General features: G+C 31.5%; 1 protein-coding gene across 29 annotated transcripts in view; it reads left to right on the forward strand.

Annotated features, from left to right (window-relative positions):
• LOC128992038 (voltage-dependent calcium channel type A subunit alpha-1-like) overlaps nucleotides 1-23,375 on the forward strand; it is a 348,577-nt gene that overhangs the window by 307,113 nt on the left and 18,089 nt on the right. For 21 of the 29 annotated variants that reach the window (XR_008490687.1, XM_054415406.1, XM_054415389.1 and 18 more), the window contains 11 exons: nucleotides 2,421-2,531; nucleotides 3,222-3,305; nucleotides 4,840-4,917; nucleotides 9,725-9,841; nucleotides 10,846-10,911; nucleotides 14,085-14,176; nucleotides 17,081-17,231; nucleotides 17,924-18,051; nucleotides 18,569-18,771; nucleotides 19,139-19,243; nucleotides 20,395-20,501. Coding sequence is in view for 28 of the 29 variants with exons in the window: in XM_054415406.1 (XP_054271381.1) it covers nucleotides 2,421-2,531; nucleotides 3,222-3,305; nucleotides 4,840-4,917; nucleotides 9,725-9,841; nucleotides 10,846-10,911; nucleotides 14,085-14,176; nucleotides 17,081-17,231; nucleotides 17,924-18,051; nucleotides 18,569-18,771; nucleotides 19,139-19,243; nucleotides 20,395-20,501 (1,242 nt within the window). In the remaining variant the exon portion in view is untranslated. Of the gene's footprint in view, nucleotides 1-2,420; nucleotides 2,532-3,221; nucleotides 3,306-4,839; nucleotides 4,918-9,724; nucleotides 9,842-10,845; nucleotides 10,912-11,989; nucleotides 12,082-14,084; nucleotides 14,177-17,080; nucleotides 17,232-17,923; nucleotides 18,052-18,568; nucleotides 18,772-19,138; nucleotides 19,244-20,394; nucleotides 20,502-23,375 lie in introns of all 29 variants that reach the window. The other 8 variants (XM_054415411.1, XM_054415410.1, XM_054415401.1 and 5 more) reach the window with 2 other exon arrangements.

A 23,375-nucleotide genomic window follows, 5' to 3' on the forward strand; every position in this document is an offset into this window, starting at 1 on the left:
GTTGTATATAAGCTATGTTATTGATGTCAAACAAAATTATGTAAATTAGAGATTGAAACTTCGTTCTTTAGCAAGCTCTGTAACTATTGCTTATATCATACAAACAACATAGCAGCTAGAAGCTTAGGAATGTCCTTGCCTATGTAGAAATTTGGCAAAGCTTATGTTAATTTACTGGACTCATATTTATTGGCATACCAAACACAACCTAAATTACAAGTTTAGTATAATAGCATAGTATATATTTGCAATGTGGATAAAATATAATGCTAAAATGTAAATCAGCTGAACGGCAATGAAGGAAAGGAAGCAGGGCTGCTAACATATGAGCTTGATTAGCCACTTAAACAATCTCTGTACTTTTAATTTGTGTTAGGGTTGTGTTAAAAAAACACCTTGTGTAAAAAAAAGATTCCTTCTAGTTTTATTTATTTTTACCATCTTCTCTTACTAAACCCAATTTTTATCGAGGCCCTTGTAATGGACATGGAAGAAGTAAATGTTCATTCTTTTAATGTTTTGATTCCTAAAATATTTTCAAACTTCATCGAGCTTAAATATTATAATTTAAGTACCATAGTTTTATATTTTATGGAATTTCAAAATTTTCTGACTATTTTACAAAGAATCAGACCCAAAAAATTGTGCAATGTTTTTGACAGCACATAGACTAAAAGCAATATCTCAAATATAAGTACAAAATATTACAGAAACAATCTAATAAACATTACGTCAATGCATGCTTTTTACTAAAACCTTTTTTTACCTCTCACTTAATAATGCAGTTAATAACCATGCAATCCCGTTTTTCTTGTTTACCCATTATTTTGTGTGGTTCTTTGAAATAGACTAACAGGTCCAGTGAGAGACAAAAACTGATACAATCTAAGCTGAACGAAGTCTTCACCACTTTCTTTACTGTGGAGTGCATTCTGAAGATTATTGCTCTGGGTTACAAGGTAAAGCTTGAAGTGTGAAACAAATGACGAGTTTTGTTCATGTTAGGTACAGTAGTCAATTTAAACAATTGAGAATTATTTTCATAAATAAATACTTATCGACAGGTAAATATTTGTTGTAAAAATTAAACGATTTTTGAAGGTCTCGTTTCACAATTTGTGACAAGAAATATTGCAAAACACAAACTTTTTTATTGTGTTATATATATTTGTATCTAATTATGTTAATTAAAAAAAATCTCTACAAAAACTATTTGTTTCACATCAAGCTATAACTATATCTGGCTCTTGATAACCCTTGGTCAACCCATCAGGTAATCTAGCATTTACTTCCGTCTTTTATCCACACCTAAGCAGTTCCGTCTTTCAATAATTAGGTAAGTCCGCTCACGCTTTTTGCATTCATGCCCATACCAACTAAATCTGCTTGCCAACAATTGCTACAACATTTATGCTTCACCTTGACTTTTGAATATAAAAGAGGTTTGGGAAAAAAGTAAGGAGCTTTTTTTTCGTCTAAATGTGATTCCCTTTTTGTGTGTCATTGTTTGATCTGTTGCAAGTTTGTTTCATGTCTAATCTAGCAATGTCAATAGTAACTGTAATTTTTGAATTTAATTCTCATCATCTAGATTTTCCTCAGAACGAGTCATCCCGTGGAACATTGGGAAGGTACTTTTGTCAACTATGCGTATTTTAGCCGCTCAGCATTCAACTGCCAATAATCTACCTAAACTCATTTTGACTCATTTCCAGGTGCAAATGCGCAGCTGCGATCATTTTGGCTTTCAGTCATTTGGCTAAGCTTAGTTTATTTATTTGTTGTTCATAAATTTCCATTGGTATTAATTCATTTCAAAACCATCACTGATTGTCATTTGCTTCATTCAGAGTTTTAAATTGTCATTTCTAAGCTAAAGTTGATGTGTTGGGTGTATTTTTCAGAACAAAATACATCAATCTGTTGCATCATTTAAAAAAGTGTCATGATAAAGTTGATTAATTTTTCATCGTGTATTGTAAAATACTTTTACGTGATATAAGACATTGTTTAAGTCTGACCAACTAGCAATAAGCTGTATAGCTATTAGTATAACACTTGTAATAGTTCTGTGATAACTAACCAAAAAAAATTATGCAGTGAAAAGTTTTGATTTTCATTGATAATTCAAAACTTAACTCAGCGATGGTTTTGAGTTTGCTCAGTCAGCTAATATTTCAGAAATATAAACTGCCATTTCGTCTTCTTTGCTCTGTGCCTTATTTTACAAAAGCTGCTCCGTTTTCCAACCAGAGTTTTTTCCACTAACATTTTACATTACCAGTTTTGATGGGCCTGGTTTTAATAGAATCAAAGAGTTATGTTATTTTTCTCAATTAACGGGAAAAAACTTGTATGGAACACGGTGCATCTAAGTAAGCTGCGCTGGCCGCTGTATTTACGCTGGCATTGTTCTACAGTATCGAGACGCTCCCCCCCTCCTCGACGATATACTGCAGATCATGAACTTGGTCTTCACTAGTTTTTTCCTTATCGAGTGTATTTTGAAACTCATCGCGTTTGGAGTGAAGGTAAAGAACATTGGTAGTATGTGTTGTCTTTGGCTGTTTAGTACTTTAGTAGTAAACAAACGTATGAAAAATGTAGTTATTGATGGATGCAAATTGATCTTAAGTCATCACAGAAGTGATATGTAATCTAATCTAACGTATTACATTTGAAATACAATTACAGAAGTGACATTATGTAATGCATCAATTTTAAATACAATCACGGAAGTTATATGTAATGCATACCACATTTGAAATACAATCACGCAAGTGATATGTAATGTAATAAATCTCATTTGAAATATAAATCACGCAAGTGATATGTAATGTCAGATATCACATCATCTTAATAGAATAAAAATGTTTCTTTTAATTTTAATCCAAATTTTTTAGTTTATTTATTTCAGCTATGTAATATTGTATGTGATATTGTGAAGACTTACTTCATTATTTCAAACAGTTTTTAGAACTGAAAGATGTATAGTACTTAATTAATTTCTTTATATTCTTAGTACCGGTAACATGAAAGATTTTTTTTTAAAAATTCAGCGGTAAAATTTAAACATTTATATACCAAATAACCACACCATAATCCTGGATTAAAAAGTCTTTTTTATATATAAATAAATGGGTTAAGTCATATGAGTAATGTATTCACATTATGGCAGTTAAAAAAAAAATCAATTCTAAAGATTGTTTGAATCATTCCAGAACTTCTTCAAAGATCCGTGGAATGTGTTTGATTTTACAACAGTCATCGGAAGCATCGTTGATGCTGTAGTTTTAGAGCTGATGGTGAGTAGTTTTATTCTATTTGTAAAATATTGTTGTGTTATTGCTTGTTTGTGTTTTTATTACTTTAAAAAGTCAATTTTTTAACGTTACATTCTTTCAATAAATTTATCAAGACTTATTTCTAAAATAGCTGTCGGTTTAAAAAAAAATATTTCTGAACTATTTTAGGTGTTTTAAACTTTAATAGTTGTATTTGAGCTATTTTGGCTATAGTATATCTTAAGTAAAACATTCTGACTTTGAGTTTTAGTAAAGTTAATTTGCGGGGTTCAAATCAACACAGAATGTAATGATGTCAGATGTCACTGATAATTAAGTGATTGAGATAAACCATAGCCTCGTTTTACAAACATAATAAAAATTACTGTCCTTTTTGTTTTGTGTTTGATATTAATATCTACTAGGCCTATTCACTATTATTTGGAAATAACTGTATAAAAAACATAAATTTAAAATATTTAGAATACTTACTATTACCCTCCTTTTAAACTCTGAACGTATTATTATTGTACAAACTGAGACAATAAATGAAATTAAAATTATTAGTTTGAAAGTAAGTTAGGGCCAACATACTATTTGACTTCATCTTTATCTTATTTTGATGCAAGATTTTTGAATCTGTGATTTAAATATGTTTTAAACAGTTTAAATGGTTATCCATAGAATTAACAAGTTTAATGTGCCAAGGCATATTTAGCTTGTACTGGCGGATGCATTTCACAGGGAGCTAATGGAGCTAATCAAATCTAATGGTTACTGATTTAATACTGGGAAAAGTCAGTAGCTTTTTATGGTTCGAAACTAAATGGGCTCTCAGCTGTTCTTAACTATTGGACTCTTAATATATGATCGTGGGCTACATCAGGAACAGCTGGTCTTTGTCGGTTACAAAGCTTTTACACTCCTTCAGTCATATATAATATAAATTTTAATTTAGTGGGTTAAAATACACTATAATACACCGACAGTAAATAAATTATATATAGTGTATTCACCATAATTAATGAATTATAGTGAATACAGTGTGGATTATAGTGAACCTAACCTAACTCATCACAAATTATTAAGTATCATTTGATTGTTGCTATAAAAAAAGAAAACATTTGATAGGCCTATTTATATCACAGTTTGAGATTACAACCAACAACAGTTTTGCCTGAATTTATGGGAATTACATGTGCCCGTAGGTGAGGTCGAGAAAATATTATGTAGTTGACATTTTTTGCGAAATTCTGTTGGCTATTGGACTGTTGGGTATTTTGAACTCATCAAGAAAGTTTGAATGCAGAACTCTCGCAAAAGAGTTTTTAAGTCATCCTTGACTGTAACTGATCAGTAGTTTGATTTAACACGTTGGGTGCTGATGACGGGAATTCCCGCCATTGCTTAACATTGAAATAAATGCAATTTTCATGTTCAAACATGTCAACGGCACTTTAAGTGTTAAAATGTAAAATTTACATTTGTTTGGTTTCTACTAAACTTGTAAAATTATTGTAATACAAAAGTCAAGACACTAAGGGTTATTGTTTAGGAAAAGAATAAGGAAACCCCCATTCCAAAGAGTCCTAACGGTCAAATGTACCTAAACGGCTTTGACGCTTCTACAAAGGTGAGACGATATTCCGGAGGGACCAATTTTGGTTTTCTCTATTGATGCTTTGCCGTTAGACTTTTCTGCGCAAAAGCTTTTGTGGCAGCTGCATTTAACATTTGCATTGGATTCTATGTATGTAATAGTTAGGTGTATGTTAGTATTGCCCTTAACTACTGTCTGATTTTACTTTTGTTTGATCACCTATTTTACCGAGACACTTATTTACGAGGTTCTCACCGCCACTTGGGTTGTTGACTGACTTGTGTATTAGTTTGTAGATGTTTGCTGAGACAGACGCCGTCTCTATTGACAACACTATGCTTGTAGATAGAGGCAAGACCTGTCTGATGTGTTTACATTTCGAGTCTGTAGATTAGTCGTGTTTCGTATGCTTCATTTACGATGTGGTTATGTGCCCTCTATTTGGGATGTACCAGTTTTGTTTTAAAATCTATTAAGCTAACTAAAGTTTTCTGAAGAGAATTGTAGATTTGAGACTACTAATAGTGTATTGCAGTAGCTACGAAAACTGTGATAGAATAAAAGTAAACCTTTAAAGCTTAACTGAAGCATGTAAATAACCACTAAGTTAAAAGTTTTCAAACCATCGTAGGTCTATACTTTTGTCCCAGTAAATAAAATCTATAAGTATCGCCATAGTGTAGTTTGAAAAACCCCTGTGCTTTGTAGTTCAAGTACTTTTCATCATTTTGTTTTGACATTGTGGATATTATATATGTATATTAATATTTAAATTGTTAGGTTTAGAAACATGAATATCATTGGAGGAGTAATTTTAGCATCCTCAACTCAATCCTTACTGTAAATACCAAGGATTGATAGTTAAACAATTGTTTCCAGTGAATTTGAACTCTTATTTGACATAGCATTTAACATTAACTGATTTATATAAACAAAAAGTAATCTTTAAGCTTCAAAAGTACTGTGTCCATGTCATCTCTATATTCAGAATAACATTAATTAAACACTTTAAAAGTAAATTAAAGTATTTTAAGCTTAAAAAGAATCTTATCAGTAATAAGTTCTTCAGCATTAATAAACAGTTTATTATTCATTCTTCTTTGCCTGAAACATTTTAAAGATGATTAAATAAACAATTTACGTAAAAGTTATGGTTCATCTGCCAAGGGAAAATCATTTCAGTTGTGTGGGTAAAAAACTAAAATTTCCTTTCGAGATTGAAAACTTGTTAAAGAAACTCAAATATTTATTTTTAGCCTTGGATGGTTTGTCTGTGCAATGAGATGGCTTTTTTTGTAAGGAGTTAGAATATGATAAAGTCTAAAGGGTGTTAGATATTGATGAAATATCAAAGTAATTTCTGTTCCTAAAAATAAATATTTTGATTTCAGGAATAGAATATATATACTGTTATATAATTTTTTTGTGGTAGAATAATATCTTCAAATTTCAGCGTTTAATTCAGTGATGCTTGGATAATAATGGTCAATATACTTATGTATTATCTTATTAGAGAAGATTTTTTTATGTCATATGTTAAGAAGAATATTTATATTTATTGTTGTTTGAGTGTTGCAATAGTATTTCTCATATTAAACAATCTGCTTTGGTCTAAATTTAGCGTTTAGGTGTTTGATATATTACCCGTTCACATTTTTTTAAGAACTAAGCAACATTTAAGTCTCTGCCACTACATGGCATATCACAAACGCACAGTAATTTCATCACCAATATGTCCTTTTGGTCGATAACCATTTTATAATTAGATATAAATATATTATTTATCAAGAACATCTCTTAGGGTCTGAAATAAATCATCAGGTATAAAGAAAGGGATTCATTCTCATTGACGAAATTCACTTCAACATTCTCATAACATTATGCAATATGTATACAATAAGGATAAAATAGGTACACAACAACACTTTAACAAGTAACAATGTCACACTTTTCATTCCTCGTCTTATACATTGTTTGGCCAACTTTAAAAGATTACCTTGCCTCCCTTTATTAGGTCGCTCATTCTAGCACACTTTCTTTAAAATAAAGATACTATTCTGTACTACACTAACTTTGTCAAAGGCAATAGTAAGACTTACCAACTCAAGGTACAAGGTAAATTTCAAAGACCTGTTTAATTTTAAACCTATATCATCAATCTCTAATGAGTAGAAAATGTTATAGTAAATTATTTTCATTTTGTTATTTGGTGAAAACTTAATGTGTCCTAAAGTTATTAGCTATTATCTAACAGTCCCACTTTAAGTTGGTAGATTATTTTATTATTATTATGAAAAAAAAACTATCTCGCCATTGGCAACCTATTGATGCTGGCAACACAACTGCTCAGGTCATGCAGTGTTAAGTCAACTATTTAACTCAAGTCCCACTCTATAGAAAATTGTTCAGTGTTTTCCACATTTTATGACACAGAAATATTTTGTTTTGTTGATTTTACTTTTACAACATTTTGTTTCCCATGAACAACTTTTTGTATCATCCTTGCTTTCTTAAATCTTCTGATTTTTTATTTTAATTTATACCAAGCGGCCAACTTAACTTCATCATAAACTTGATTTAATAGTTTCTAAAGATTTGTTCCTAAATTTTTAAATATTTTCCTAATGAATGTTCTATTTTTTTACTGAAGGTAGAGCTACCTAAATCTTTTTACATGTATTAAGAGTGTTTTGACTTCAGCAGCAGCAAATGTATAATATAATGTATTTACTATTAAAATTGTAGGCCTCAAAGTTAATTAAAATATAGGAAAGGTTGAATAAATGATACATGTGAACTAAACAATAATTTTCTTTCAGCACACTAAAATTGAAGTTTAGTAGTTTGTGTAGAAAACCAACTTGTATACAATTGCTACATCATCTAACCTTTTCTTGCAACTTGTTTATGAAAGGTAACTTAAGTGCAATAAGTAAAATAATATAGGTAAATAAAAATATACAATTTAATTAAACCTCAATGAGTTTTAAATAAATTCTAACCTACATTAAAGGAATTTCCACAATCAAGAAAATAAAAAAAAACAGCACTACATGTTTGACTACAACCAGCAATATAGAATTTCAGTAAAACTTTTTCATGCCTGTTCCATACCTATGCCGCATTTCATGTACATATTGAATTGTTTATTTATGTTTCCATTTTCTTTGTGTCTGCTCTTTTCCACTCTCTGTTCTGTTGATTTGCTTCATGAGATTGTGTTGTTGCCTGCTCGTCTGTCTCGGGTGATACGACCCGAACACCCGAACCACCCGGTAGTGTGTAGTCACCCGAACCACTCTGCCAAGCTTGTCAATTCATCCGTTTCCGCTTCTCGGTTCCGGTCGGTTTCCACTTCTTCAGTTGAGTTCCTCCTCGTAGCCCTAGGTCGTTGGCTTCATGTGAGGCAGTTGATGGACTTTGATGCATTTTTCAACTAGGTGTAGTTGCCAGTTTACTAGATGGTCTTGGCCCGCTGCATTCATTGGTGTATCAATTCATTTGTCTTCTTTGGCTTTCTGTTAGTTACTGTATATACATATTTAAGAAATAGATTACTGGTAAATCAAGTAAAAGTATTTTATTAGCTTTGATTATGTAATGTGTGATTTACTCAATTGTTAAACAAGAAATGATAAGGAGATTGATCCATGGTGTGTTAACAAAAATAAATGTAGAAGTATATTTGGTAGATTTAATTTGCTCTTCGTAAACTTACAATTTTAATAAGCTTGATCCTCATTATAATCTTATAATATTATATATCTTATAATCTTAGTAGAATACGATTAAAATAGCACATCTTGTAAAGAAAAACAAAATAATGATAAGTCAAACAGAGATGGTACATTTCTCATTTTATGATTGCCTAATCATTAAAAATATATATTACTTGGTTGAAAAAATGTAACTATAATGTTTTTGGAATTTTTAAGTGTGATTATATTAACCCTATAAACAGGTTATGACTAGGTAATCACAGGATATAAAGTGTTAAGAATTGTAGTGTCACATAAAGTTATACTACCAACACATCCATCTTACACATATCTGCTGCTACTGAAGCAATATATTTATTTTATTTTTTAATAAATTAATAAATAACCTCATTTTAATACATAGATTGTAGCCCTTTATACAATATTTATTTATCAGATTAATATTTCTTCTGCTTTCCAAGTATTGTGTATCATCCTCATTGAACTTGGATGACCTTGCCGTTTGAAGCTCACTTCTGAATTCAGCTAATTATCATATAGTGATTAAATTTACTTCTCTTATATAATCTCACTATACAGACTGAAGATTATTAAAAAAATAACAATGGTCTGTTCCATTCCATTTCAAATTTCACATGAGGCTTCTCGCTGTGCTGTTGGAGCTGTAGATTTTTTTTAGTTTGCTCTCGCATTTATTGTTTTTGAAATTCATTTGTTAACTGTTAGATTTAAAATAAGGTTGATGTTTTATTGGTGTTCTCCGAATTCTATCTTAATAATAGTACGAAGAAGTAAATTTCTGACTTCTTCAACAACTTTATCTCTTAGTCGAATCAAATTGTCATTAGAAATATGAAAGGTATTACTCGTTTTTACTTACCCCAGAAATATGTCTATTATTTTTTTTTACTACCGATTCTTTTAATCTGATTTGATTTAGTAATGGTATTACACATTCAGTTAAGTTGTAGTTTAATATTCACATGAGTTGTGAATCACTTCCCAAGCCTTCATTTTGGTACTCTCTCAAAAACAAAAAAAAGTGATATTAGTCTAACTTATAAATTGTGAACCTGGAATGTTTTTAATGCAGCGATAATTTAATGTTTTGTTCATGGTAGGATAATTCATTTAACATGGGTTTCCTGAGGCTGTTTCGAGCGGCTCGGTTGATCAAACTACTGAGACAAGGGTACACGATACGAATCCTGCTGTGGACCTTTGTTCAGTCTTTCAAGGTAACCTTTTATTTCATAGTGTGTTAAAAAGCTATAGTAGCCACTGAGAACACTTTATTTGGAGAAAATACTGATAGTATAATATTTGTAAAAGAAAAATATTCCTGATAAGCGCATTAGTTATAGGATAATAATTGTTTAATATAAGAATAAGAATAAGAATATGTTTATTGTCTTTCAGGCTACATAAGCATTAACAAAGTCAAATTTACAGCAGAAATGCCAAGTCTCTATACTAATTAGGCCTAAGGGTAATATCACATATCATAGAAATATACAATTCATAGGAACTATACAAGAATCAAAAATTATACATAACAGATTTCAAACATTAAAATTCTATCTGTTTTAATAAGAAAAACTCACTAAGTGAATAGAAAGGATTTTTAGATAACCACTCATAAAATTTGTTCTTAAAAACTTAAACAGTATATTTCTTACTAAGATTAATTACTTTATTATATACCTTAAGGGATAGTACTACATGACTAGACAGTGATTTGCTGAGCCTATTAATTGTACTCAATTGCTGCTTTATCCCTATTACGAGTGTTGTAACTGTGCATATCCCCAGTGAGTGTAACAAGATCCTGATTTTTTAGTATATATGATCCACAAATAAACACTCTTGTAAAAACAAAGCTTTATCAAGTCCTAAGTTGAGGAAAACTTTAAAACTATTACTTTAAAACTTATTACTTTTTATTACTTATTATTTTTTTTTATTACTTTTAAACTATTGTGTTGTTTTTAAAAACAAATTTTTACCTAAAAACTGACAAAACGCCACTGGCTTGCTTATTTCATAAAACTACTGTTAATAATAAAATGCTTGTCAGACTAAGCCAAAAAAAGACAGATGACTATTAAAAATATGACTGTCAATAACAAAAATGTACAATGCATACATCTAATTTTTGGAAGTAAATCCATAGATTTATTGCATTATTCTCGTATATTCTTTAGTATTTATATGCAATCTGTTTACTAAATGCATTTTTCAGGCCTTGCCTTACGTCTGTCTGCTCATAGCTATGTTGTTCTTCATTTACGCTATTATTGGAATGCAGGTAACTGTAGATAAATCCTATGAGTACTCTAGAATTCACTGTTTGGATATCAAATTCAAAATAAATTCAATATAATTCAAAAGTACCATACTTGCGGTCAACGTTTGACAGTAAAAATGTATTTTTAGAACCGAGTAAGTTTGAGATTAAATTAATTCAAATTCCTTAAAAAATCAATAATTCAATTAGATGTAGACCTACTTTACTCTTTAATTCTACTATATTGCATCAATACATTTTAAAAGGTGTTAAACTATAACCATTCTGTCTAAAAGTCAATAGGTTTAAAATATTTGAGCTTATTTTAAAATTAGTATATTTGAATTAGAATCCAATTAGATTGAATTAGATGTTGGATGGTGTATCCAAATTGATAGTGAAGCTGGATGGTGGAAGTTGATTAGTGAGTTGGGTATGGTTTTAAATTTAAATAATTTAATTTCACTGTCCCTCCTGGTTTTCTAATAAAAGATTGTTCCAGCTACTAATTGCATCCAGTGCTGCAAATGAAGTGACATTCTTATATATTAGAGTCTAGACCAGTTTGTTACCAAATATTTTTTTAAATTTATTTTAATATTCTGAACAGTAAAAAAGAATTTTTGATCTTGATTTTAGTAATTTTAGATTTTACAGTAAACGAGGGTTGTCCATAAATTAAGGTAATCTGACAATCGACTGTTATAGTTTCGTTAACCTCTAACATTTAGACTACAGAAATCTAACTACAGGACAAGATTCATATTTGGGGGTACAAAGATTCATGGTGCTATCCAAGAAGGATACTGTAGTAAGAGCAGTAGAGAACATGGCACTATTGTCAGGTTCAAACTCTCTTGGCCAAGAACTGTCACTCGTTGGAAACCTTAATTCACGGACAACCCTTTGACACATGTATGACTTTGCTAAGTTTTAGCCATCAACCTAGTCATTAAATATTGGCACAGTTTTGACGCATGTCGATTGAAGTGATTGTGAGTGAGACTGCATTAGTGAATATAAGAGATGAATGTATGTGGTTGTAGCAGAAATAAAGCAAAGCTCAGAATAGCTTTAGGGATCTGTCATGTCTTTCAAGGTGTTTGGCAACATGAAGTTTATACCTGAGCAATCAATCAATCGGCACAACAACTTTCAGACGTTCTTCGCCGCACTTTTGCTGCTCTTCCGGTGAGTGCGGTTGGTAGACCTGGAGGTCTCGGGCTCCTGCGGATGTTCTGTTCTTGCTTTGGATGTGGTTTTAATGTATCCTAAACTGACTTTGTTTGAGCTTACTTGTCCAGGAAACCTACCAATTATCACTTGGTTGTTCAAAATCAGGACTAAATGTTTTTCACATAATATTCATCTTCAAAGATTATTGTTGAGATAAATTCATCTTAATTGAGGCCTCAAATCTTGTCTTACTTATTTAGGCTGCATATTCTTAAACTATATTTGAATTGTACTCACTTTCAAAAAAGCCCCTTTTACTCTTGGACCTTATTTCTGAAATAACTTGACATTTCTGAACACATACTAAAACTGAGTAACATCTTACCTTTGGTGAATTGGTGGCTTAGTTGGGAGCGACAAACTACAAGCATTGTCATTGTAGTGATGTTGAGGTTTGCATTTCACAAAATAAATACAGTTTTTTTGCTGTACCTTTTTGTTTGATAGGTTCCAAACGCAGGCCTAAAGTCGAATTCAGACAAGCAAATAGAGGATAAAAAGAGTCAGATAACACATTTTATTTAAATTAAAAATATACCTCCATGATAAAAATATAAGTCGATTCTCGTTGCAAAAACTTTCTCTCATTACTGGAGACAACCTTTTTGGTTGAATTTATTTTCAACAGCTGATATATTAACCTCTCACAATTGGTCTTCTTTTACATCATTGGCTCAAGCAAAGTCATGTTTATATTCTGTCAGAGACTTACACAAGTGAGAACAGAACAACTAGCAGGCTTGACGAGGAGGTAGCCCCAAGGAACCCGTCGTGCCTGTTTTGTCGTGTATAGAGGCTCGTGTAGGTCTATTGTAGTGTAGATAACTGTAATGTACTCATAGTGTACAACTTCCAAGTAGGACCCAAGTGTATATAGAAATAACCTTGACCTTTTGTTCTACATGTAACATTGTTGGACCTTGTGGTGGTTTGAAGTACTCGTGGTAAATGTTGGTGTTTCAGAGTTGTGGTTTGTGAAACTTGTGTAATACCTGTTGGTTTCTTGCTCATTGGTAAAACATTTCATTAGCATTCATTCCTTAAAGTTGGATCCTGTGAAAGGTCTAAACGTGATATGTATTTGGATTTTGGAAATATAATTCATCTGATTTTTAACTAACTTTCTTCAAATTTCGGAAGTTAGAACGTGGTGAGGTTGAAAATGTTTTTTTAAGATTTGGATAAAAAATTTAACTGTCCCACGTAAATTTGTGATCGAGAATAACTTTAAATCATTCTTCCAAATTAAACTCACATAATTTGTGTAGTAGGTTCTTCAATCGACAGAACCAAGCCCGCCCAAATGTAAACATTAGAGTTTCAAACTTTTCAATAATAAAAATTACAAAAAAATGTTAAAAATTAACTAGGGGACTGAAAGATGGAAACTGTAATTACTAATTCTCATTCGTATCAAATATTTCACCATCTAAAATGTCTAGGCCCTAGGCTGGGACGATGCCTTGGGTGAGCCGATGTTTTTAGGTTTCGAGATTGCTTCGGTTAAAACCTCAACAAACAAACCCAACAAGCCTAACTTGGTTTTTTGCTTATTTAAATCAGTGCGGAAATAAGAAATAATAAAGTTTTTCCAAACTGTTTTTTTTTTTTTTTTTTTTTTGGTGGCTTAAAAAAAGCTACAAATAATAACACAAGTTACTTTTAAATAAAAACTAACACAGTTGGATAAAAATGCAGGCTCAACTCTACCAACTCTTTTTATCCACCATTATTTTTTCAACCATTCCAATATTGTTTCAACACAACTTTCACCACCATCATCATCATCAGAACTTGAGGGATTTGTCCTGATATCTGTAACCGAGGTAGATAGTCGGATGTCAGAACATATCCCTGTTCGAGGCCCCCTTGTATGATACGACCCTGTATGTATGTCTTGGAAGTTGTATGCGCTCATGTAGGGTGTATACTGTAGCCCCTTCCCTGTATGTGCCCAGGTGTTTGGTAACATAGCTCTACAGCCTGACGCGTCCATAAACCGACACAACAACTTCCGCAGTTTTGTCCAAGGTCTCATGCTGCTATTCAGGTAATTCAGAACATATTCAGTACACTTTTCGCACTTTTACACTCTATAATCGATTATTAACTAGAATACGGCATGACCAAGTCACAGACGGTGTTGACACTCACCATTTGTGAATGTTTTAATTTTTGAATATAATAGTCTAATAGAATTTTTGCACATTTACACTAGCGCAACATGATAGGTTATTGCAAATGGACACTAAATAGTCTCAATGAAACTACACTTAATAGATCCGTTGCCAATAAATATGTTTTTGTCACTCTTTAATTAAATTTACTTCTATTTGCGTTTTAACACAATTTTATCTTGGTTCTTTCAAACTATAAAATATGTATGAAAAACTAATAAATTACATAAAAGCTGATCAGGTTATGGGTGAATACTGTAGTTAGTAGAAAAACTATTCATATAATTTAATCTAAATACACCTTACCAAACTAGGAGGAAAAATTCTAAAATCCTAATAAATCGTTGGTGAAAAAGTCCTTCCTACTGAAACAGGCACAGTATAAAGCCCTTATACCTTATCTCTTATTAATCATTCTCTTAGTACACATTTTGTAGACTATGATCTATATCAACTTCTGTAAACTTATATTCCAAAACTCTGTCTATAAGTGAACTTTTCTGAGTTTCCTGAAAAGTTACTTGTTCGCATCGTTAAAGCCCCTGTTTTTCTGGTCAGTTATTAAAGTAGATCTCAACTGCATGGAACAAAACCGTTAACATGTCTTGCAATAGAGGAATGTTGCAATGTGTGTATCAATGTAACTAATAACATCATTGTATTGTACATACTTGTCCTAAGGAACACATGAGCTGTTTTACACACTGATCATTTTTTTCATCTTTTAATTTTAAAACGATATTGAGTTCAATCAGGGGGTGCATTTTAGTTTTGGTAATTAGATATTTTTTAAATAAACAAAAACATTGTATTTTAACTGTCTAACCTTGACTTGGTTTAGAAAACATCATAATATAATCAATTATTTAATGAAAAATTGCAATCATTTTTTGAAATCTTGCAAAGTTGTGTTTAGTTTTATTGATCGGTGGTCAGTTAGGAGGATTAACATACATAAATTGTTCAGTTACACATATATAAAATACAGTACCTTAACATGATAAAAAGTGTACATAAGCATACGATTGATTGCAAATTACCGTTTACTTATAGTGAGATTTAGTTGGAAGAGGTAGAATTGCACTTATGTATTGAATCCCTGAAGTAGTAGGGTTTTGTTTTAGATTTTAGGGTGGTCGTTCATGTATTGTTGGGTGTGTAATAGAAAATAGAAATTAAATTAGCGGTACCGATTTAGAATTATAGCCATTTTATAATTTTGTTTTATATTTTCTAAAACTTCTCTTAAATTAAAATTCTACAATTTGCTTTATAGTATATTACAACTCTTTAAACTATTTTTCTTCATACTAGATTTAGCTTTAAAATTCTCAACTTTTTCTAATGCTTATAAATTTACTTACAACTATGGAAATGTAAGTATTAATGTCATATACAATATTTGTTAAGCTTAAAGCATCGATGCATTGCAGTACGATCAATTCAATAATCATCTACAAACAGTATTTTTTCAAGAAAGCTGTTTAACCTTCGGATTACGGTTTTAAATCAAAATGTTGTTTGAATACCTGCATAAAGTAATCCATGGTTGCCGTAGTTTTGGTTCTAAGGTTGAACGTTATCCAGACCTAAAAGGAATCGAAAACAATCACTTCATTTGAAAGTAGGGATGGACGAGATTGGATTTTTAGTTCGAGACGAGACGAGACGAGATTTTTTATTTCTCATAAAATTTCGAGACGAGATCGAGACGGGATTTCCCTTCTCATACACAACGGGAAATGCACGTTCAAAATTTTTACCTGATTTTGTAACATTGTTAGATGACTGTTTGAATACAAAAATAATGTAATAGGCAAGAATATTTACAATCTTTTATTAAAAAACATCAGCATAACATTTTTTTATTAATCACGCTTAACTTATTAAAAATGCCTACGATTAGGAAACATAGTGATATCAGTTAGGATAGAGTTAAACTTATCCTAAAATAAAATAAATCATAAAATAAAAGCAATATTAATTTTTATAAAATAGTTACTTGTTTTGACTTTTTATAGTAATAAAACATTCCTCACACTGCTTACACTTAACAAAACTTCTCAAATGTTATTAAAGTAATATTATTAAAATAATTAATGTAATATATACATTTAAAGAATTAATTAAATAAGAACGCCTTAGGAAACGCAACTACAACACACTCCTGTATTGCGGGTATTGCATTGACTTTCTGCAGGCGTTTTTAATTTTTTTTTTTTTTTTTTTTTTCTAATTCTTGTCTCGATAGAAATCTCGACCAAAAAGATAAAATTTCCCGAAAATTTCCCAAAATTTCGAGACTTGACCATCCCTATTTGAAAGGAAATGAAGTAATTGTTTTTGGCTCCTTGTAGACCTCAAGATGGTTAAACGTAAGAACCAAAATTAGTTGGCACTTGAGAAAACAAGGATATTATACTATTGTAGGTATTTAAGCCATTTTACTGGTACTAGATGCATTTTTGTGTAAATTTTTAGCATAATGTACGCCCTACTATCACTAAAAACTCTTCTTATTTGCATTTTTGGTTGTAAAAGAAAACTAGGGTTGACTTTTGACTACACTGAAATGATCTTAACCAATTCATAATTTACTAGTAATTGAGGATTTAACATTTGGGACAACAACATTGTTCTGAAATGCAAAGTAATGTGCTTATTAACAATAACTTGTCTCTATAAACCCTTTTTTCATACAACCCATTGCTTTACTAGTACTGAACTACTATGCCTAACAGTTTGAGGCCACAGCTGATGGTTTTCTTATGTACCAGGTGTGCGACGGGGGAGGCCTGGCCTTCGATCATGCTGTCCTGTATCAAGGGGCGAGCGTGCGATGTACAGGCCTCCAAGGCGGAAAATGAATGCGGATCAAACCTCGCTTACGCTTACTTCGTCTCGTTCATCTTCTTTTGTTCATTTCTCGTAAGTATTCCCATAGATGAATGAGGAACTTGTAGAGCAAGCTAATGTAGTAATTCTGTTTCTTCCCATAGTTTTGTTTTTGTGATTTGTGAGATATGAAGAGATGCTACAATTTACAGTAAGTTGTCATTTCAGTTCAGTTTGGTTAATCACTTCAATCAGAAATCAGTAATTGACAATAGCATACTTGGTTGGAGGTTTAATTCAATTACTTTATTTACTTTATCAATTACTTTTTATCCTGAAACCAGCCACAGCTTCAACGTGGGAATGGGATGTCTAGCTCTATCAATAGTCTAGGATTTCCACAGTCTACAGAATTGTATGCTTTAAGTATTTCACTAGCATAAATTACACAACTCTGTCGACTTCAGATCTTCAGCAAAACAATCATGGTATAAGTGTTCATAATAACCAAATTCAAATAAATTTCAGCTCTCAAACAGAAATAGTGTACGATTAACGCAGTTGGTACTCGATAATCTGACTCTCTTGATAATTCTACATTAGTCCAAAACCAATTTCCGTACAGTTCTGGAAGTTGATAATGGTTTTGCATTCCATAAGCAATGATTTTTTCCTTAAGTAGTGACTTAAACTTATAACTGCAATTTGAAATGAAATCCTAACAGACACAGATATAGACATTGCCAGTTTATGTTAATAATTGTATACTGTTTTCTATTTTACAGATGCTGAACTTGTTCGTTGCTGTCATCATGGATAATTTTGATTATTTAACCAGAGATTCTTCTATATTAGGAGCACATCATTTAGATGAATTTGTAAGAATATGGGCAGAATATGATCCAAACGCTACGTAAGTATTAGTCAATTTTGTGTTGATGCTACATTGTAGGTATTTTTAATTTTCACAAAGTATTTTTCCCATTTGATTAAGTAAAATATCTTCAGCAATCAGACAGAGGTCGTGAATTCTATAGGCCTAGTTTGATGTTAATTTTGCCATAGTTAGTTAAAAAATAAATCTATCTTTCATCTCAATTATGTAAGAAGTACATGGAAAGCCATGTAATAGATAGAACCTTTGATACATTAAAGAAAACCACAATAATCAAAAATTCTAGATGTGAGTCCGTCTCATTCTCATAGCTTATTATAGCTTTGTTTAAATCTGCAGAGCGGCTTGTATGTTTTTGTTTTCACCCTACTAAAGTTTCCTATAAATTGGATTGTATACTTTAATAATTCTTATTATAAATAGATGAACATTGATTACAATTCACTTAAATATAAAATCACTGTCCATTGTAATATTATCCCTTTGTAAATTTTTTTTCTCTCATATATAGTTTACCAAGCTTGTTCTGTTGCAGGGGTAAAATCCACTACACAGAAATGTATGATATGTTGAAAAATATTGATCCACCTCTGGGATTCGGTAACAAGTGCCCTAACCGCTTAGCTTATAAAAAGTTGATAAGGATGAACATGCCCTTGGACGATGACGGCAAGGTCAACTTCACCACCACGCTCTTTGCTCTCATCCGGGAAAATCTCAGTATCAAAATGAGAAGTGGTAAGATGATTTTACTTAAGTTTTAATTTTATGTTGTAGTATGACTCTATTTCCATAATTTAAAATTATCAATGGTAAAAAAAAGTGTTATTGTTGTTATGCACACAGGTGGCTAGCCTGTGAGACTCCTATGGGCTTAAGACTACCCACCAAAAAATCTTGTACTCTTCAGACCTTATAACCTTCATCAGAATTGTGCTGAGTTTATTATGCCCAGAGGGCTCAATCTGTTTGTGGCAGTTTATTTCTTACTGTGGTTGTTCTAGGTATTTCTCTTTGAATGTTCAACCGGTAAAACAGAAGCTAGAGATATCCCTTTTTATAGTAATAAAATAATTTTCATATATCATAAAAAATATTTTTGCAGCCGAAGAGATGGACCAGGCAGATGAAGAGTTGCGGGATACCATCAAACAAATTTGGCCCCTTCAAGCAAAGAAAATTTTAGATCTTTTAATACCCAAAAATGAAGGTAAGCTCACCATTACATCATTTACAAAGACAAATGTTTAAGAATATGTTTTTAGTAAACCATCCATCTTTCATATTACTGCAAGACTTCACTGATTTACTTCTCTGTATTGATAATATGAAATTCAGGATTGAATTTTTTCTAAAGGTAAAAATTTGTATCGGTTTGGTTCATCTGCAATTGGTTTGATTGACAACCTACATATGATTCACACACTTGCTGCTTACTCCTTTCCTTACCCATTTAAAAACCAAGTCAAAACCTGTTTGTTTGGTGCTGTTTTTTACATATATTTGCTTCTGTTTTATAAGTGGTGTTTGAACAAATATATTACGTTTTTACTCAGACAAGCTTCTGGTTTCCAAAAAGGAAGGAGTTTCCTGTGTAAACGATAAACATTTACTATCAAAACTGAAAGAGACATTGCATCACAATGGATAAATAGTTAACAGATTATGTTATCAGTATGGATACAAATTGTTTGACTTAATGTTTTACTGTAGAATTCATAATTTCTACATTGACTTTAAGGCCTTTAACAGAAATACGATTGCAGTTAAGTGGAAAGGTCCTATTAGTGGGACTTTGTTCAATAATTGGTGTATGAGAGTTAAAACAACCATTTGACATAACATTGTCAAACTCTAGTTGACAGCTTGTCTCTTCTCTCCTCTCCCCAGATCTTCCCCTTATTGATTTCCGTCCATCAGGTTTGCCGGGGCTTTACTCTCCTTTGTTACTACTATGGATTCCAGATCAGAGTTTATTTTAGTGTAGAATCCAGCTCTTTCATGTCTGCTCTTTCTTTTCCGTTCTCCTTCTTTACGTACCTACTTTTCATCCATTAAATTTAGTTCACCCGGCTCCTCTGTCCTGCTCTTTCTCTAGGTCTCCTTTTCATCCTGTGGTTTTAGTACACCCCACTCCTTCATTCTGTAATTTCTTTACATCTCTCTTATTTATCCAGCGATTTCTATACGACCCTCCTTCCTTCATCCTCTTCTTTCTGTTCAACCCTCCTTTCATGTTCTTTCTGTCCATCTCCTTCATCCTGTTATTTCTGAATGTCTTTCTCTTTCATCATAATCTTTCTACTCATCTTTTTTTCTAATGTCTACCTGTATTTTGAACTGTAATTTTTATGTTTCCAGAGCTGGGAAAGGACAAGTTGACAGTAGGCAAGATCTATGGAGGTCTTCTGATCCTAGAGAGCTGGAGATCCACCAGGTTTGGACAGCTAGAGTCGTCAGGGCCCCCGGTGAGTGGCATTGCTCCAGCTGTATTTTTTCTGCATTACAGATCAATGATATTGGTACATGCAGTACCGGTTATTCACTATTCTACATTACAATACTATTTTACATTACAAAAATATTCGAGACAGTTTTAAGTTTGAAAGTCCCAGTGATATTTTATCTTCCGATTAAAATTTAAGCTTTCAACTTCACTTTATATTCTAAATTTGAAAAAAATGAAGTCATTAATTATACATTCTAGTTCAATTAAGTGGTTGAAATTTATTTAATAGTGAATCTAAAACAATAATCAATAACCAATCAGTCCTTTTGTATTTCTATATTCAAGCATTATTTTTATGCTTTTCATGAGTAAAGCTAATCTCATCCCAATGAAATACAACATTTGAAAAGTGAAAAGATGTTTACAGCTATAAGGTTATAAAGAAGGGTTGCCTGCTGACAGTAAGATACAAATATATCAGAGATAAGCTTAACTGATCATTATAAATTTAAATTTACAGGGTGGGTTTTTGAGAGTAATGATAGATGGTACAGAATGATATTTGTAAAACTATTTATTTATTTGTATTTATTCATAGGTTTTTTATATAAATGACCAAACAAAGTGTAATTGCTTAAACATTTAAAGATTTAGTAGTAGTATTGCTTAACTAATACAAAGTTAAATGAATGATATGGATTTTGATATTCTACAACAATATTAAGTATTTCTTTACCTTGAATTATTTTATAATTATATTTTGCTTTGATATAATTTTACTAATGAACATTAGTTGTGTTACGATAATTTAGACACAAGTTTAATCTTCTGTAAGTAGAACATTGAAACAAAACGTCAAATAGTTTACTTGAATTTGAATTCTTTAAAATTAAAAAACCACAACATTGTGCAAGTTATGTTTTTTTAAGGTTTTGGAATTTTAAATTTTATAAAACAGTTATGGCTATTTACCATTTATTTACAGAATGTAAGAAAACTAAATCTCAAAATGGCCATTTTACTAGTGAATCCTCTGTATTTGGGTATCACTATTGCTAACACTTTTTTTATTACATTTTAACCATATCCTTAGTCATTGAATAATGGAAGAAGACAAGGAGTTGGACTATGTACAAACCTAGCATAGTGAGAGACTGATTAGCAGATCTAGATAGAGGTTACGTAACGTTCACATTGAGGAGAGGGTGTTGCACAGTTTGCATGAATGACACAAGGCTAGACTAGGTCGGTGTTGCAGAGTGTGTACCTCCGTCACTGGCAGACTACACAGTTGAGAGGTCGGTGGCTCAGTCTATAGGGCGATGGACGATGAATCTATTGCAGCAACGTTGTGGGTTGGAATCTTGGTGCCTGCCATTAAATTTCAGTTCGGTTGGCGGGTCTCTCTTGTACTGTACAGGATTGTATCTAGTTCCACTCACACAGGCCCAAGGCCTATGGACTGGTAAATGCAATGTTATAAGAGCCTGTCAAGCTTTTAAAAATATCTTCTACGGATGAAGAATCCTTGAGTTTTCAGGAAAAACTTAATGAGTTAAGATCCATTAAAATAATTAATTATGTTATACCTACGCTTTTATTAAGGCGCTTTGATTCTAAAAATTGCTAATACCACAGGCTTTTGTAAACTAGAGAAACATAATTGTGATTTGAATTTAGAAAATCTGATTTTTTTTGCATCTTTTTTAAAATCGATTTTTGTTTGTTGATAATTCATAAAATAATAACTATGATAAATTGCAGAAAATAGTAAATGAATAATTTGAGATTGATTACTCTGTAGCGGCAAAATCAAGTAGAATAATATAATATAAAACAATAATAGCAATAGCCCAATGTTTTTACATTATTCGTATTTAAAAGACTTCCATACAGATTCGAAACATTATACAAATCTTGTTGGATCAGGGTTTTCATGAAATAAGGGTACGGTAAACAAATTGCAAACCTGCACACGTTATAGTTTCACCCAAAGCTTCTCATTAGTTTCTGTGGCCGGTGACGGTTGGTAACTCTGCACTAATGTGTAGGATTTAGGGGTGTGCGAAGCAGCAAAAAATTTTCGATTCGAAGCAACGATTCGATTCAAAAGATTTTCGATTCGATTCGATGCAACTCGATTCGAAGCAATACGGTATTTTTCTATTCATAATTGTCAATTGAGTGGATTAACAATAATTAAAATGTATCACATTTGTGTAATACAAATTTTTGTTGATGTGGTATTAGGCCTATTTCATACTTAACATATGAATTTTAGGTGAAAAAATATTTATTTTCAATCATATGTATTAGAATAACTGCTGGAAATACCAGTGAGCTGCTTTACTTGCCTATTTCATAATTTTTACTTGAATTGGCTCAACTGCAAGAAAGAAGAAAATATTTTTTTTATCAAGACATTCATTCTCATTTTAATAACTGTTTAAATAACTAAATAGGTGCCGGTAGCTAAATTACAACAAATTTGAATGGAACTTAATATAAAAAGACCATTAAGAAATAAATTTACATATCACAAGTTTAGGGCCTGTGGACCGGCTTCAGGACTGCAAGCAAGAAGAAAATAAAAATAATATGTTTCCACCATGCAATATGTATCATTCATTCCCTGCCTCCTAACCTCCTTAGTATAATAACCTCACACTTACATTATTTGTTACATCATCATAAATAAATAATTATTATTGGCATCAGTAGGCCTACAGCTTTACCTAGGCATTATTTTTATAGGGCCTAAAATAGTAATAGGCTAGAAGCAACATGTCAAGTGGAGAACTCATTGAAGAAAAGATATTGTGTAAACTAATTTCCTATAAAACTCAAAAACAGTAAATAACATACAAACATTGTTTATGGTATAATTAATAAG

The sequence above is a fragment of the Macrosteles quadrilineatus genome, unplaced genomic scaffold (assembly GCF_028750875.1).
Source record: "Macrosteles quadrilineatus isolate MER2022 unplaced genomic scaffold, UCM_ALF_1.0 Scaffold_4__1_contigs__length_99947679, whole genome shotgun sequence".
In the NCBI taxonomy this organism is placed as follows: Eukaryota; Metazoa; Arthropoda; class Insecta; order Hemiptera; family Cicadellidae; genus Macrosteles; species Macrosteles quadrilineatus.